This window comes from Tigriopus californicus, chromosome 10, assembly GCF_007210705.1.
Source record: "Tigriopus californicus strain San Diego chromosome 10, Tcal_SD_v2.1, whole genome shotgun sequence".
NCBI classification, from domain to species: domain Eukaryota; kingdom Metazoa; phylum Arthropoda; class Copepoda; order Harpacticoida; family Harpacticidae; genus Tigriopus; species Tigriopus californicus.
The window spans coordinates 12,434,117-12,448,549 of NC_081449.1; the positions used below are offsets into that span (position 1 = coordinate 12,434,117).

General features: G+C 38.4%; 2 protein-coding genes across 2 annotated transcripts; both read left to right on the plus strand.

The window, feature by feature from the left end:
* The first annotated feature begins 4,538 nt into the window (after positions 1-4,538).
* On the plus strand, positions 4,539-7,673 carry LOC131888747 (carbonic anhydrase-like). The gene is made up of 7 exons (XM_059237671.1): positions 4,539-4,592; positions 5,939-5,992; positions 6,073-6,243; positions 6,592-6,745; positions 6,834-6,969; positions 7,157-7,357; positions 7,444-7,673. The coding sequence occupies exons 1-7, from the start codon at positions 4,574-4,576 to the stop codon at positions 7,549-7,551; spliced, it is 843 nt and encodes a 280-aa protein (XP_059093654.1). The 5' UTR covers positions 4,539-4,573; the 3' UTR covers positions 7,552-7,673.
* Positions 7,674-8,113: 440 nt separating this feature from the next.
* On the plus strand, positions 8,114-10,445 carry LOC131888044 (carbonic anhydrase 2-like). Its single transcript, XM_059236821.1, has 7 exons — positions 8,114-8,221; positions 9,112-9,159; positions 9,219-9,389; positions 9,454-9,598; positions 9,656-9,791; positions 9,907-10,107; positions 10,190-10,445. The coding sequence occupies exons 1-7, from the start codon at positions 8,203-8,205 to the stop codon at positions 10,292-10,294; spliced, it is 825 nt and encodes a 274-aa protein (XP_059092804.1). The 5' UTR covers positions 8,114-8,202; the 3' UTR covers positions 10,295-10,445.
* Positions 10,446-14,433: the final 3,988 nt, after the last annotated feature.

Here is a 14,433-nt window from a genome sequence, read left to right on the forward strand (position 1 = left end):
GGATGAGCTCTTTCTTCAACGAGGCCTTGATGAGATGACAAGATGGGCTTCCAGGAACAAGATGGAATTTAATTGATAGGAGTGACCTTAGACAACAAGCTGTTGTTCCGAGAACATTGTTCAAAAATAGCTAACAAGGCCAATGCCATGCCTGGGATGATTTGAAGAAACTTTCTGACTCGTGAACCGGACGTCCTCGTCCGACTTTTTAACGTATACGTGCTCCCAATGCTTGAATTTTCATCACAAGTGTGGTCACCGAGGTTTAAACATGACAGTCAAAGAGTTGAATCCGTTCAACGTAGGCTTACGAAAATTCTGTCGAGGACTTTGAACCTGGACTAGCCAAATCGCCTTGGACGTCTGGGTCTTGTGTCTCTGGAAGAGAGACGACTAAACTTAGATCTGACCTATGCTTTCAAATTGCTCCAAAATATTGAAAAGCCCCAAACTGTATCCTGATTGGGACGGGGATGCACTTTATCATTCAGATGCGATACTCGGATAACAAGATTTACAAGTTCATTCAATTCAGAGGTGCCGTTTGCCAAGTCTCATTGCAGACTTTGGTTCTTTTTTAGCCGAGTCCCCACAATGTGAAACCGTCTACCCATCCAAAAGCCCCAGACGTCCTCACTTGAACATTTTAAGCGACACTTGTAACTTGTGCCCTTGATGTTCACACTTGATGCCCCAGTTATCGCGATCTTGTCTTTTCTCTCCTTTGCTTTTCATTCGTTGGCCTCGTTTACAATACCCTACACTCTTTTCATCTTTTGATGCGTGAGTGGGTGATCAATAGACAATAAACAAAAAACATAATCCTTGGACAAATATTTCGAGTAATGCATATCTATCGTACGCTAATCTAGAATTTGCAGCTTTCATTTAGATGATTTCGGGGAACTGGAGGTCTTCAAGAAGGAGCAATGGACAATTGAGTCATAGATCGCACTTACAACTTTTCTGCAAATGCTAATCAACCTGATAAACAAGAGGAGAAAACAAATGTTCAACACGAACGTATCTTCCAATGGCAAGAAATAAATAAATCAGCTTTAGACATAGATAAATCTAAATTCAAGGCTATCAAAAATGATCAAAAATTGTACTTTTAACTTCAAAATTACTATAAATGGACGCAAGTTAGAGGAGGTGGGTTCTACCAGATCCAATGAAAAATCTATACGATTTCTGGGAATGCAACTCGATAGCAAACTTAACTGGTACTTTCACATTGAAAGTGTAGCCAACAAGATTCGAAAAATCATTTTCAGTCCGAACAGAGTTCACAAGTCGGTGCCGAAAACTGTCAAGAAACAATTTTAGAATGGACTTATCCGAATTGTCTTGGAGTACGGTATTGAATTTTATGGCCAAAGTACAAAACTGAAGATCTTGTCCACACTCTAGAAAAGAGCTATACGCTGGATAAATAATGTGAGGTGGTTATCTCACACTGAATCTTTGTTTCATAAGTCCAAGCTCCTAAAATTGCAAGATTTGCGCGCACTTAAAATCCTTCAAGTGATGAGGCAGTCAGTCGTGCTTACAATAAATTGCACCATGTATCAATATTTTAAAATGGAAAAATTATCCTCGGCTTGACGGTTGGAGGTCAATTACTCCACTTGCCAAGTCGGGATTTTTACAAAGACTACAGAAATTGCTTTTCCCAACGAGTGAAATAATTTCAACCCCCCAGACATCGGTCTAACAAGAATAAGATTCACCCAAACAGTCAAAGATTATCTAATACAGAAGTAATCCATTGCTCCTTGCAAACTCAAGAATTGCTATGTATGCCAATAAAAATCCTAAGAAATGATTTTTATTTTTATTTTTCATTACGATTGTCCACAGCTTGATCTCATCAAAATACTCTATGCACCAAATACGATTCCAAACTTATTCATTTTTCTCCCATTCCTGAGGTCGTTTCGCATTTTCTAGTGAGCAGAACAACTTAACACTTCAAATAGATATTTTTCTTTGTTTGTCATGTTTTTCTTTCTAATACTTGTATTTGTCCCTTCTTTTCTGATTAATTCGATTCGAAATGATTTCCTTCAAGTCTCTCAATTTCATTTTGTATTTCTTCCAACTCACGTTATAGGTATTGCGTTGCAGCTTGGCCTCTGTGACATTATTGACTATCGATGTCGCCTTTAACTTGGCCAGGTCGTGGTGAAAACAAGCTTTTGCTTACTCAGAACCTGAGGAGTTACATGCTCATGAAATTATTGGGATATTAAGATGTTAACTCAAAGATTAGATGCCGACATTATCCAATTATGATCAAAGTGTTCCTGAAATAAATCTATCTCCTTGAATTCAGAATGGGACAAGACTCTACACATCAGGCTGAATAGTATATACTGTAATTTTGTAAAAATTAACGGATCCAATGAGGCATTCTCGCAATAAAGATTTTTTAAATCTATCTATCTGAACATCCCGGTACAATGCTTTCCCAAAATCAAAACTCTTGGCATCGGTGGGCAAATCAGGTAACCCAACTTGGGATAGCAGTTTTTCCATTGTTCAAGTTTTTCAGCTGTCCAATTTAAGTTGAGGTAAACGAGTGATATAAGATGGACGACCCATGAAACTTGACTTGTTCGAATAAAAGTGAACAGTGACAAGAATTCATTTAAAGTTCCAAAATATTTTTGATGTGAGTGGTTGCCAGAAGCATCCAAGCACTCCTTGAAAGTGAATCAGACGTGTTTTATTAACTGCAGAGCGAAAAAGAGGTCAACTACTACACGATCCTGGAATTTCGATGTCAATCATCTTGAATTATAAACAACAATATACGTGAAAATTGGACTATACTGACTGGAAATGATCAGCAGTAACCTCTTAAACAGGATGGAGGGTAAAAACTGATCCAAGGTAAGGCCTAACTCATCGTCTTAGCCCCGTTTCCTAATGAGATCTAAGCCTACCGGGGTATACGGCGACAATTTGATAGACCTCCAGTTAAATTGAGACCTCCATGCCACGTCCCAGTTTCAATACTGTTCTGTCATATTGCTACTCCCTACCCAGAAATCCAATATTTTTCCAATCGGGAAATTTATAACCACTATATGGATGATTGTATTCAGAACCTAATGCCTTAATTAACGTTTCACTGCTTGACACGTTGTATTATAAAGTGTCATATTGTTGACATAATCTTCACCAACCAAAGGTTGTAACGAAGGCATAAAAGGACAATTGTAGCTATGAGATTACTTGAAAAGTAAGATTGTTTAAAATGGACACAATGAGTATACAGTGGATGTAATTGAATCCATTGATTAAAGTGATATCAGTGTTACCCTCCTATGTAATTCTTAATTGTGTCATTGCAAATTGTGTTATCGTTCTTTTCCATCGCTTTATTTCTAGGTCGCCATGACCGAGAAAGGAAACCTTTAATGGTAACAGTAACAAAAAGAATGGCATCGTTAATTATTTTATGATGACTATGACTTGAGGGTGAAATCATGGCGGCTTGGGAACACGTACTTGAGCTTTCAGGAGACAGATGTAAAATCTTTGCTTGACAATTTAGATTTCACTTGTACTGTACCTGGCAACACAGCATGCAAAACGACACTGCGAATGTAACATTTCTGCCCCTCTTCAACAAGCAATTCATTGTGAAATAGCAAAACTGTCAAATAGACTGCGTAATCGAAGTGGCATTCCACAATATATTTCCACTTAGTTAGACATTGAAATTATTCAGAGCAGTGAGTTATGAAGCACAAGCAAACACCGACCATGATTTTGATGTCAAGATTTTGTCAAGCTACTTCAATTGGTTACCTGGCTTTAATTTCATAAACTTTAAACTGGCAATGTTACCAATAAATGTGTATAAGGTAACGAAACTAAAACTTGCAACAACAAAGGGTCAGAATGTTTCAAAATTTGGGACCGAGAAGGTCTCTGAAGTTCTATATTGGACATAAAAATGGTTGAATAATCATTCTTCGACGGTGTTGGGTTCTAAGAGAAAAATGAACTTAGGGCAAGGAGCCTTGCTTTTGGCTTCGGTAAGATTTCTATGACAGACGCAAGGTTTCTCAGACGATTTAGAGAGGCGATGTTTCCATTATCACGTTTGTCCTCCCATGATTATTTATGTTGGTACTTCATCTCACGAATTGCTGAAAGCAAATACTCGATGATTGACATCAATATGGGACACAAAACAAGAGGGTGGGGAGCTTAAATGTGAGACACATTCATGTCACTTAAACAGTTTTGTTTAACGGGGTGAAATGAATGAATTAATTTGGATGATTTTTTGACAACAAAAAGATGAAGGTACAAGATTATTGTCATGAAAGCTAGTTGAGCAGGAACTTATGTGAACCTGATAAGTGATATTTGATTGAATACCAAGATTCTTGATGGAGTTGTATGCACAGATATTACCCGCATGGTTTTTCGACATTTGTACGGTAAAACAATGAAAATGCCAGGTTGTTGCCTATAAAAGGATCTTGCTCGGAGAGAAAGGATCACTTGACTTCTGGGGAAAAGAAGAGCTCGTCTGATTTAACTTCGCATCATGTGGCTACTCGTTTTAGGTATGATATTCAATTTCTTTTGGCCGTCTAATTTCACCACCTTGATTTAATGACATGCATCAAAATGATGCTACTCCTCGGATTTTTAGCGATTGCAAAATACATGTACCTAATGAAAAACCTCCCGACATTGGACTTTTTTCCTCAGTTAACGATCGGCTTTACTCTCACGCTCAAATCTGATACTCTGGGAAATTTTTCACAACCGCACGGAAATACCATTTACTTTACTTTGCTAAATTGAAATGTCATCATACATTATCAGCGCAATTTCCGTGCAAAAGGTATCTTTAACCTAAAGTAAATCGAAGAGAAAGAATTTCACCGCACCAATACAGGGTGAATATGAATTCTTAAATGAAGGGAAATTAAAAAAGAATGTTGTGCGATTCCAAATCAACCACTTTTGCCAACAGCTTGCCCATCAAACCTACACTTAAATTCTCCCTCGCATCCTAAAGAACAAGCCTCTGAGATAACTTGTTCTAAGCACATCAAACGTAGATATTTCGAGACCTTTACCCTATCAGATCTTCTTAGATTGACTGCTGATTTACTAGTAGATCCGACACTAAAATTGACGAGTTTCAAGCATTTCCCCCGCCATGTTAAGGTCAATCCACTGTACTGGGTTAAAGTCATCGTGGAATTGTGTTCAAAAGATGGCAGAAAGATAATCAATTAGGGCTTCCCGTCCATGGTCTAGGAGGTCCTTGAAATCGCCCCTGAAGCCAACTATGAACGAACGAAATGTCGTTGCGAATCTAATTGACAACTTGGATTTATGAATGTAACACTATAAATTGATCAGGAACGAACGCTTATGACCAATTATCGTTCAAGAGAAATTGAAGAACATAACATTTCGGCCATCCAGCGCATTTGGCAACAAATCAATGAAAAGTGTCGAAGTTCTTGATCATATGTTTTTTTATCGTTTACTAACTTCAAATTACTGAATTAATTTTTATGAGTACTATGTTCAAAAACTTCCAACGTTTTGGATTTGACAGCATAGCCTATAAGAATTCGCAATAGTTTTATGGCGGATTTTTTGCATTGTGAATTATAATGCAGCTGCTGATTTTGAAAAAAAAAATCGTACAAGATTTAGACACAGAGCCAGAGATTAAAAGGAATTTTCCGAAAACTACGAAAAACTATGCTTCAAGAATGTCTTATAATGTTTTGTGAACGAAGGAATTATTTTCGATCAAAAGTGAGATTTCCCGATTTCAAAAGGCACCAAAGATGTTCCTTTCCTTCCGAATTTCCCTCGAATAAAAGAGGCGTACATGCAAAAATAGGTTAACAACTGTCCTCATAATTATTCCGTTTTTGCCTAGGCATTTGTTTCATAGCTTCCCATATCATGGCTGTACCGTCATGGGACTACGAGGGTACGTTTGAAACAACGTTAATTTTGATTGTTATGAAAATTTCAGGCCTAATTCATCAATGTGTTTTGTGTGAATTCTAGATACCTCTAATTGGTGTACATCCTTTCCGGATTGCTGTCCAGAAAAGGTTCGCCAATCTCCTATCGACATTATGTTGAGCAAAGCCACAAAAAAGTCCCTTGGTCCAATCATGCACAGCATGGCCACCCTCTCTCCCATTACGGGCACGGTCAAAAATAACGGGCACACACGTGAGTCATTTTACAAATATCATAACACCACAAACCACAAACCCCTTGATCTTGAGAGCACATGCAGTAAAGATAATCATGTGGCCCATTTTCCGAAATAGAGGCAAATAGAATAAAGGTGCATTCCAATTACTTGAGATTTATCCATCTCCTCAATGCCTGCTTGATCAATGGATGATTTTCCCATGACCGGCAGGATTTTTCAAACAGGAATGAAATACTATGTACGAACATTTGGCTTGGAACTTCACCCTTCAAAGTGGTCAGCTCTTTTCTCGTGGTGTCCTCTCTAATTATGGCGTGACAGAAATCGTATGAAATCACATTGTTTCAAATCTTGAATTTCAGTTCAGTTTGACTTGCCAGAAGAGGAAATTGAAAAGCTGGATCGACTCATAACTGGGGGTCCATTAGGATCGGACAGCTATCAATTGGCTCAATTTCATTTCCATTGGGGTAGAACCCAAAGAACGGGTTCGGAACATGCTTTAGATGGACAATTGTAAGTTTCCATCGCCATCAATAAAACCAAAGACGTCCAATTTGTTCGTCAAAAGAAAGCATGATATAACTTCTGACTTTTCCTTCAGCTTTCCCGCCGAGGTCCATTTTGTCCATTTCAACACCAAATACGATGATCTTATGATGGCTGCATCGGAGGAGGATGGAATTTCAGTCATTGGAATGTTTATCGAGGTTGAAGAGGCCGTTTCCGAAGCGTTTATGGTGAGTCTTGCCCATGATGTATTGAACTTTGGGTGAACTTTTCAAGTCAAAAGCAGCTTAAATTAGTCTTGATCTAAGTCAGACGAAATCTTTTCAGAGTGTCGTGTTGCCAACAGGTACCACACGGAATGTCATCGAAATCACTTGATTCTTAGTTGTGTCATTAACTAGGAAGTCTGATTTTCAGCCTATTGTCGAAAAGACTAGAGACATCCGAGTTCCAGAGAGTGAAGCCTCTGAAGTGACTATCGATCTGGCTAAAATCTACAGCCAAGTGGCTGACCCGCAAAAATACACGTCGTATCTTGGATCGCTTACAACTCCTGGCTGTAACGAAGTTGTTACGTGGATCAACTTGCTCGATCCCATTAAAATTGGCCGAGTCGATGTAAGATAATGCATGGCTTTGGATTGCAAAATAACTTTTTTCACCACTTTTAGGCTACCTTAATGGCAATATTTTCTACTTTCTAGCTGAAATTCGTCCGTTTGTTGCGAGAGACGACCAATAAAGCGAGATTGGTGAACAACTTCCGAGCTCTCCAGAATAACACACAAACTGTTTTTATGAACATGGCTTGAATTAAGTCAATACCTCATTGAATCACACCTCGAACAAATTACGGACTGATATTCGAATGTCAATCGCCACGTTTTCTCAGAACTTATTTGAAATGACACTGTGAACAAATACATACCTTAAATGCATTCAAATCTTGTCTCTTCGGGTTCATGAAACGCGAGTGAAAACTTTGTGGCTAAAATGTTCTAACAATTTTTCGAGCAATGAAGTTTCATTCAGATATGAGATATACGTAGAAACTAGCTAGTTAAGCATCGGCTCACATTGTAACAGTCTAGCTGCGAGGCCCTTAGTTTCAATTGTGCTCCGATGATAACTAGATAATTTATCAAAGGATTTATACTGTAGTCCACAGGTAAGTGTGAAGAAATTTTGTATTTGCTTGAATTGATGATTGTTCAAAATATTTGCAAAAGTTTTCCAGCACAAAAGCTTTCTGTTGCGAGTAATTGTCAGCCTTTTGGGGTTAGGTGAATGGGTAACGTTGTAACAAAAGAACTATTCGCAAAATATTTCTTCTTTCACATTCATTATGCTTTGATCATTACTTCGTGCACTTAATGCAATTATGATATAAACGGACGGCCACGATCTGACGAACCTTACTCGATGAAGATACGTCAACCAGTGGTCCAATTCGTCCAAAAGAAATGTGGTGTCTCATCTTCGGTATAAGATTCAAGTTTGTGACCACTTTGCCCCACTTCCAGCCCCATAAAAGCCAGTCATCATGCTAGACCATCTTTGTTTTTACTTTCTTGTGAGCATTTTCGTACCTAGTTCACCTGTGCAGAGGCATTTCTTCGGGCGATTCCCTTGAGAAAGGATAAGGAAGCTATCAGAACCAAATACCCTTCCCTGATCACGAGTTATCAGTTTTCTAAAGAAATAAGTGGGTACCCTGATCATTGAACATAAATCGCAAAGAAGGGAGAAAACTTCTCTGTTGTGGATTTCTACCGCTGCTGAATCGGTAACCATGAAGTAGAGTTACGCCAACCAATCGTAGGCTGCGTCTCTACAATCAGAAGTTATACCCTAACAGCCATTCAGCTGTCACCCATTCGCTATAAAAACGGGTTTGCCTGGCTTGCTCTTGTTACAATCTCTAGGCCGTGCTAAAGATGTCGTTAGGCCTTGCTTCCTGTATGCTCTGATGGTTCCCTTTATTTCCCGCGATATTTGAATTTCTTTATACCCTGGTTCGCAGAAAGATCCCTTGATGTGCCTTTGAATTGAATACAACTCTTCACTGGAGAAGTACCAAGTGCTCAAAACAGCAAAGTCTTCTGTCAAAAGAAATTATGGATAATGGGAGTTTCACCTTTTTAAGTTAACTATCCAACGACCTATTTGATCCAAAAGGAATACTCAACTCCCTACACTTTACTGATTAAGAAACCAGCCTTCAATAAGATTTTGTCTTGCTTTAGCTTTATCTTTGAGTAGAAATAACTCTTCATTGCGAGCAACAGTTCTCATTGGTTATTTTTTATATAGTTATTTGATTATAGCTTGATTGCCCCTATTTAGCCCATTGTTCCATTTGCCACATTCAGGTTGTCTCATCTCGACTGTGATCGGGTCGCCAGAATGGAACTATGACGGTTAGTTGCACGAGCTTTTTATCTCCATAACATTCCTGTTCATTCGACACATTATCTAGATGCCTCTATTTGGTGCCAGGACTTCCCAATTTGCTGTCCCGAATCTCAACGACAGTCTCCAATCAACATCAGAGAGAGTCGAGCCATCATGACAAGCTTCCCATCTCTTGTCACTTCCACTTCAGCTACTTCGCCATTGTCAGGTGTGGTCAAGAACAATGGACATACCAGTAAGTCTGAGTTTGGGATCACAAATTACCAAGCGTTCCAATGATTCCTTGTTCTCCTCTACAGTTCAATTCGACGTCGACTTAAACCAACCCAAATTTACAATCTCCGGAGGACCTCTAGATTCCGACACTTACGAATTCATCCAATTTCATTTGCATTGGGGGAGCATCAATAAAGTTGGATCGGAGCATAGTTTCGATGGGAAATTGTAGGTCAAACTTGCTGAAAAGCAATCTGTGTACTATTAACCACCTTTTCCACTTAGTTTCCCTGCCGAGATCCATCTTGTTCATGTAAACACGAAATATGCCACTACTTCCCAGGCACTGGCCGCAGCTGATGGCCTGGCAGTCATTGGAATATTCATGGAGAGGGGAAGAGGCCGAAATATAGCTTTGAGGGTGAGCAACTTGAGCATTCTGTTCAGTTTCCACAGTGTACATATATGTATATTGTGCACAAATTGTACGTTTGGGAAAGACATAATAGCATTTTGACTATTATGCGTGTTCTTAGCCCATGATGGATGTGCTGAATGACCTGGAAATGCCGGACTCGTCTGTGTCTGGAGTACAGATCGACCTCAACCAAATCTACGCCAATGTGGCCGACAAAGACCGATTCACAACCTATCTGGGATCCCTGACCACACCTGGATGCAATGAAGCTGTCACCTGGATCAACCTATTGGACCCCATTCCAATTGGACGGACTGACGTAAGAATGGGATCTTTAGGCTGCTTGTTATTAGAAGGGGAAGAAATCTTTCATGAAATCTGTTTTTTGTGACTGATTTTAGCTGTTGGCTTTGCGATCGAGATTGAACAACGATATGATTCCCATGCAAGACAACTTCCGTCCGATTCAATGCAATGCTCAAACGCTGAGAATGAATCAGATTTAGGCTTGTGGATAGCTTATCATGACCAGAAACATTTTTGATCGAAATCTACCGACAATCCGTGCCTGAGTTTTGAGCAACTTTTAAAAAAGCATGAATACACATTCAACAGATCTTCCTAAATTGGCGATTGCAAATAAAGTTGAAAATTTTATCGCATGAATACAATTGTCTCGTGAAGTCAAATGAAAAAGGGTATGATTAAGTGACTGAAGTTCTTTTTAGGATTGCAATGACAAAAGTGATAATTTTACATATCATAATTTGATTAAACATGTTTTTTTTGATATTTATGCTATACACATTGCACGGCCAAATTTCGACTTTATTTCATGCTTTCAGACGGAGGTAAAATCGACCCCTAGGTAATAACTTATTGGAAGATTATGTGTAATACATCCCTTCCATAACAAATCATTTTGATCATTCAGTTTGAGCCGTTTAGATCTCTGCAAGTAACCCCAAATTGAAAGAAGGGAGATTGTAAGTGATGTATGTACACTACTGCAGCACGGTTTCGCTCTCTTAAATTAAAAAATACATATAATGTTAACAAAACAAGATTAACAATTATTGATTTATTAAAAAGTTGGTTGCCGCTCAAATATTTATAAATTGTCGCTTAAAACACCTTTAAAGCTTATCAGACAATAAGTATGCATATCAAAATCATTGAACGTGTTAGTTGCACTTTCAGTGAAAAATGAGGAAAAAAGAGAGCGAGGGTTCGAATCCCGCCTTCGGAGAACACCTTCAAATGCCCTACCGATACCCTAAAGATAGTTCATCAGCATATTTAAAACATTTTCAATATCACCTTCTCATATGAATTATTGTCTTTCCTTTAAATGACACAATGTTAGTTAAAAGTGGTATAGTAAGTCACTTAAAAACATCTAAATATTTTGGAAATAAAATTCTAATAGTTCATTGTTGAAGACTAAAAAATACGGTTAACAAATGAATCATCAATGTTAAAGAGCCCGTTGAATCTTGTTGGCATGTTTACGAACTAAAGCATCGTCATGAGAGAACCACACCCTGACCCCAAAGAAGGACTATCCTACAACATGTTGCGACAGACTTGGAACGGGCCCCGTAAGCGCATGCACTTCTTTGTATATAAAGCCATGTTTCTCCCCAATAAAGGGCAGCCTATGACTTACCAATTAGACCAAGACTTGTTTCATATTTTTTTAGGTAATTCTAAGTCTCGCATCTTGATCTCGTCAGACTTGATTCGAGCGTTACAAGCAGCCTAAGCCAATTGATCAATGGGCTACAAATGCGGTCCAATTCTCCTTAGGGGACGTCATTGGGAAGGGTCTGAGTGAAATACAAAAATCGAATCCATTTGATATGAGTGACAGGGGATAGTGTCATGTGGAAACTATGTGTGAAATGAGAATGAACTAAAGTGGTATCAGAATGACGCCAAATTTCGTTCACAATTGACAGTTATGTTTTCCCGTTTGGCGTCCATGCTCAATCCTTCATCAGATTTGGCTGGCCTCCCTGGTGTTAGAGATCAAGGATTTTATACGAGTAGCTTTGAGCTCATCCTTGACAACACAGTCATCAATTGCAAATAAAATTTGGCGTCATTGTGATGTCATTTCACAGATAGTTTCCATATGACGCTATTGCTCATTTGTCATGTGACTTGGCTTCGGTTTTGCCATTTCAGTTAAACTCAGCCCTTCACATTGGCGCCTCTTAGGGAGAATGTAGACACTATGTGAACACTTTGAACCATTGCTATAGTTAGCCCCATCATGGCGTGACATACATGATGTCAAGTGGCAAGCTCTATTTGAGGTCCTCTCCAAATTATCCTCCTCATTAAGATGATTTTTTACGAGTTTGATCACCACTTTTTTATCGGAACAACATAAGCTCACTTCAGAGAAGACGGAAACTTGTTCTGATCCAAGATCCAACGCATCAAGTACGAGAAAACAAGAGCAAGAACTTGAGGGCATCTCATGATGGACGAACTCCGTCACAATTGTCACGGGAGGGCAGCTAGTATATATTTATTCGCCATGACAAAGAAATTCGACCCTGTCTATTTGAAAGAATAAACAAAATTACAGAGAGGCTTGACAGTTGGACATGGACTGAACTTCCAATCCATGTAATAAAAAAAAACTTTGTTCCTATTTGATCCCTGGTTTGAAAGGGCCTAGTAAAGAATGCGCCATGAAAGTGTCTGTGGATGGATTTCGGTTCCGTACGGGGACAGGTTACCACCACCTAAGTATTACAAAGATTTGATTTTTTGAGCTCATGCTGTCCAAAAGATGGGATGGGGTAATTTAGGTTTGGTAGTCTGCTTTTACGGTTCCTATATGCCCAACTCCATGGGCCAAACACAATACTTTGAGATTATTAAACTGTCACCTGTTAAGTCAGATTAATGAAAAGGCCAAAGCAATAGGCCTAGAATGCCAACAGGATTGAACGGATTGAACATCGATGATCATTTGTTAGCAGCTATTGGGCCCCCATTACCTTTTTTTAAGAATGCGCTGCCAATAGCATTTTTATGTCAAAAGATCAATTGCATGCAAAAAATGATTGTTTCGGTCTAAAGAATGTAGAAACTGAAAGCGATCATATCTACGTAAGTTCATCATGGCACGTGCGACAAAAATAGTCCTCTATGTACCTTTTTCCTAAAATCTAACATTGAACTTAATTTGCAAATCGCTTCGATTTTCTTGAAATATTTGGCTTAACCATAAATAGTTGGGTATAGGAGCATCAATTGAATATAATTTTGCATTTCCACAAGTCAATGTACATTATTCAATACCTCATGAGTAAGGACTACGAAAAAATTTGATTAAATTGTAAAGGTTTTTATGTTCATTATTTTGTCATTTGGGGTATTTTTAAATATTCAAATGGTTTAGCCAAATTNAAAGGTTTTTATGTTCATTATTTTGTCATTTGGGGTATTTTTAAATATTCAATGGTTTAGCCAAATTCCCCCCCCCAAAAAAAAAATGTTGCAATCCTGATGTCAACTTTGACGATGTGAACTCTATCAATGGGTTTTGATTTAGCATTGCATTTATCCAAATCTTGGCCAAATTTATTCAGCAAGATTTTGCAAAGCAAATGGAAGAGCAAAAGAGGAAGATCAATCCCTCACTAAAGGTTAAGTAAGTTCAAGCTCTATCAGTTAAAGCAAATAGTCAAGTGACGAAATGTACCATAATTCTCGAGATAACATTTCCCCACATTTCCAAAAAGTCCTCAAAAATAATAATAAAAGAGTCTATGTGTTTCATCGTATTTGAAATTCAGATCCTTGTAAGGAGAACGTATTCTACGAAATCGATATAATGGCTTAAGTAAAGCTTACAACTAGACTGCTTTTTTCGAATAATCGAAAATCTACCAGCACCCAAAAACCCAAAAATTGTTCGATCTATTTCCCGCCTATTCAACGGGCTCAAGTACTCCTTAATGTCCGTTATAACTGAGCAAATGTCCCACAAAAGGTTGGGGTTTAACATTAGGAAAAGGACTAAGAAATGTAAACATGGAGGTATGTTCGGTTTTGCTATCCAAACAAAATATAATTTATGTTTTCTGAAAGGATAATTAAGCCCAAAGTTCATATGAGAGGTCGCTGGTTGGATTCTCCTCCCTGACCTTTCTCATGGAGACTTCTGTTTCATAATTTAGCAAAAATTAAGAGAAAAATAAAAGCCTTTGACAATTGGAAGTTATGGTGCTTGCTAAAAGTCCTGATTTCCTTATGATTTTATTTCAGCGGTTGAAAGAGATGCCCCAGCTGTTGGCACTGGCTTTTATTTCCTCAAATTGCCTTTAAAATGTCCAATGGTATTCAGGTTTAGGGAGTGCCAGATCTGTCTTTTTTCTCCAAATATCCTTGAAAAATGCCTTATGTCTGTTGACCGGTGCTTTTTGTGGTGCCATGTAGCACAATTGTAAACAAGAAAAATTTTCGACAAAGATGAAATGGTCTTCTATGGCGAAGTCAACTAGAAATGGGTAGAACTATTGAACTATGGCACCAGGTTTTGTAACGGTCTGAGACCAACATGTGGTTGAAGCAGAGACTCACTCGCATTATTGGAGTCAGCAATCTTAACTTTACATTTGAA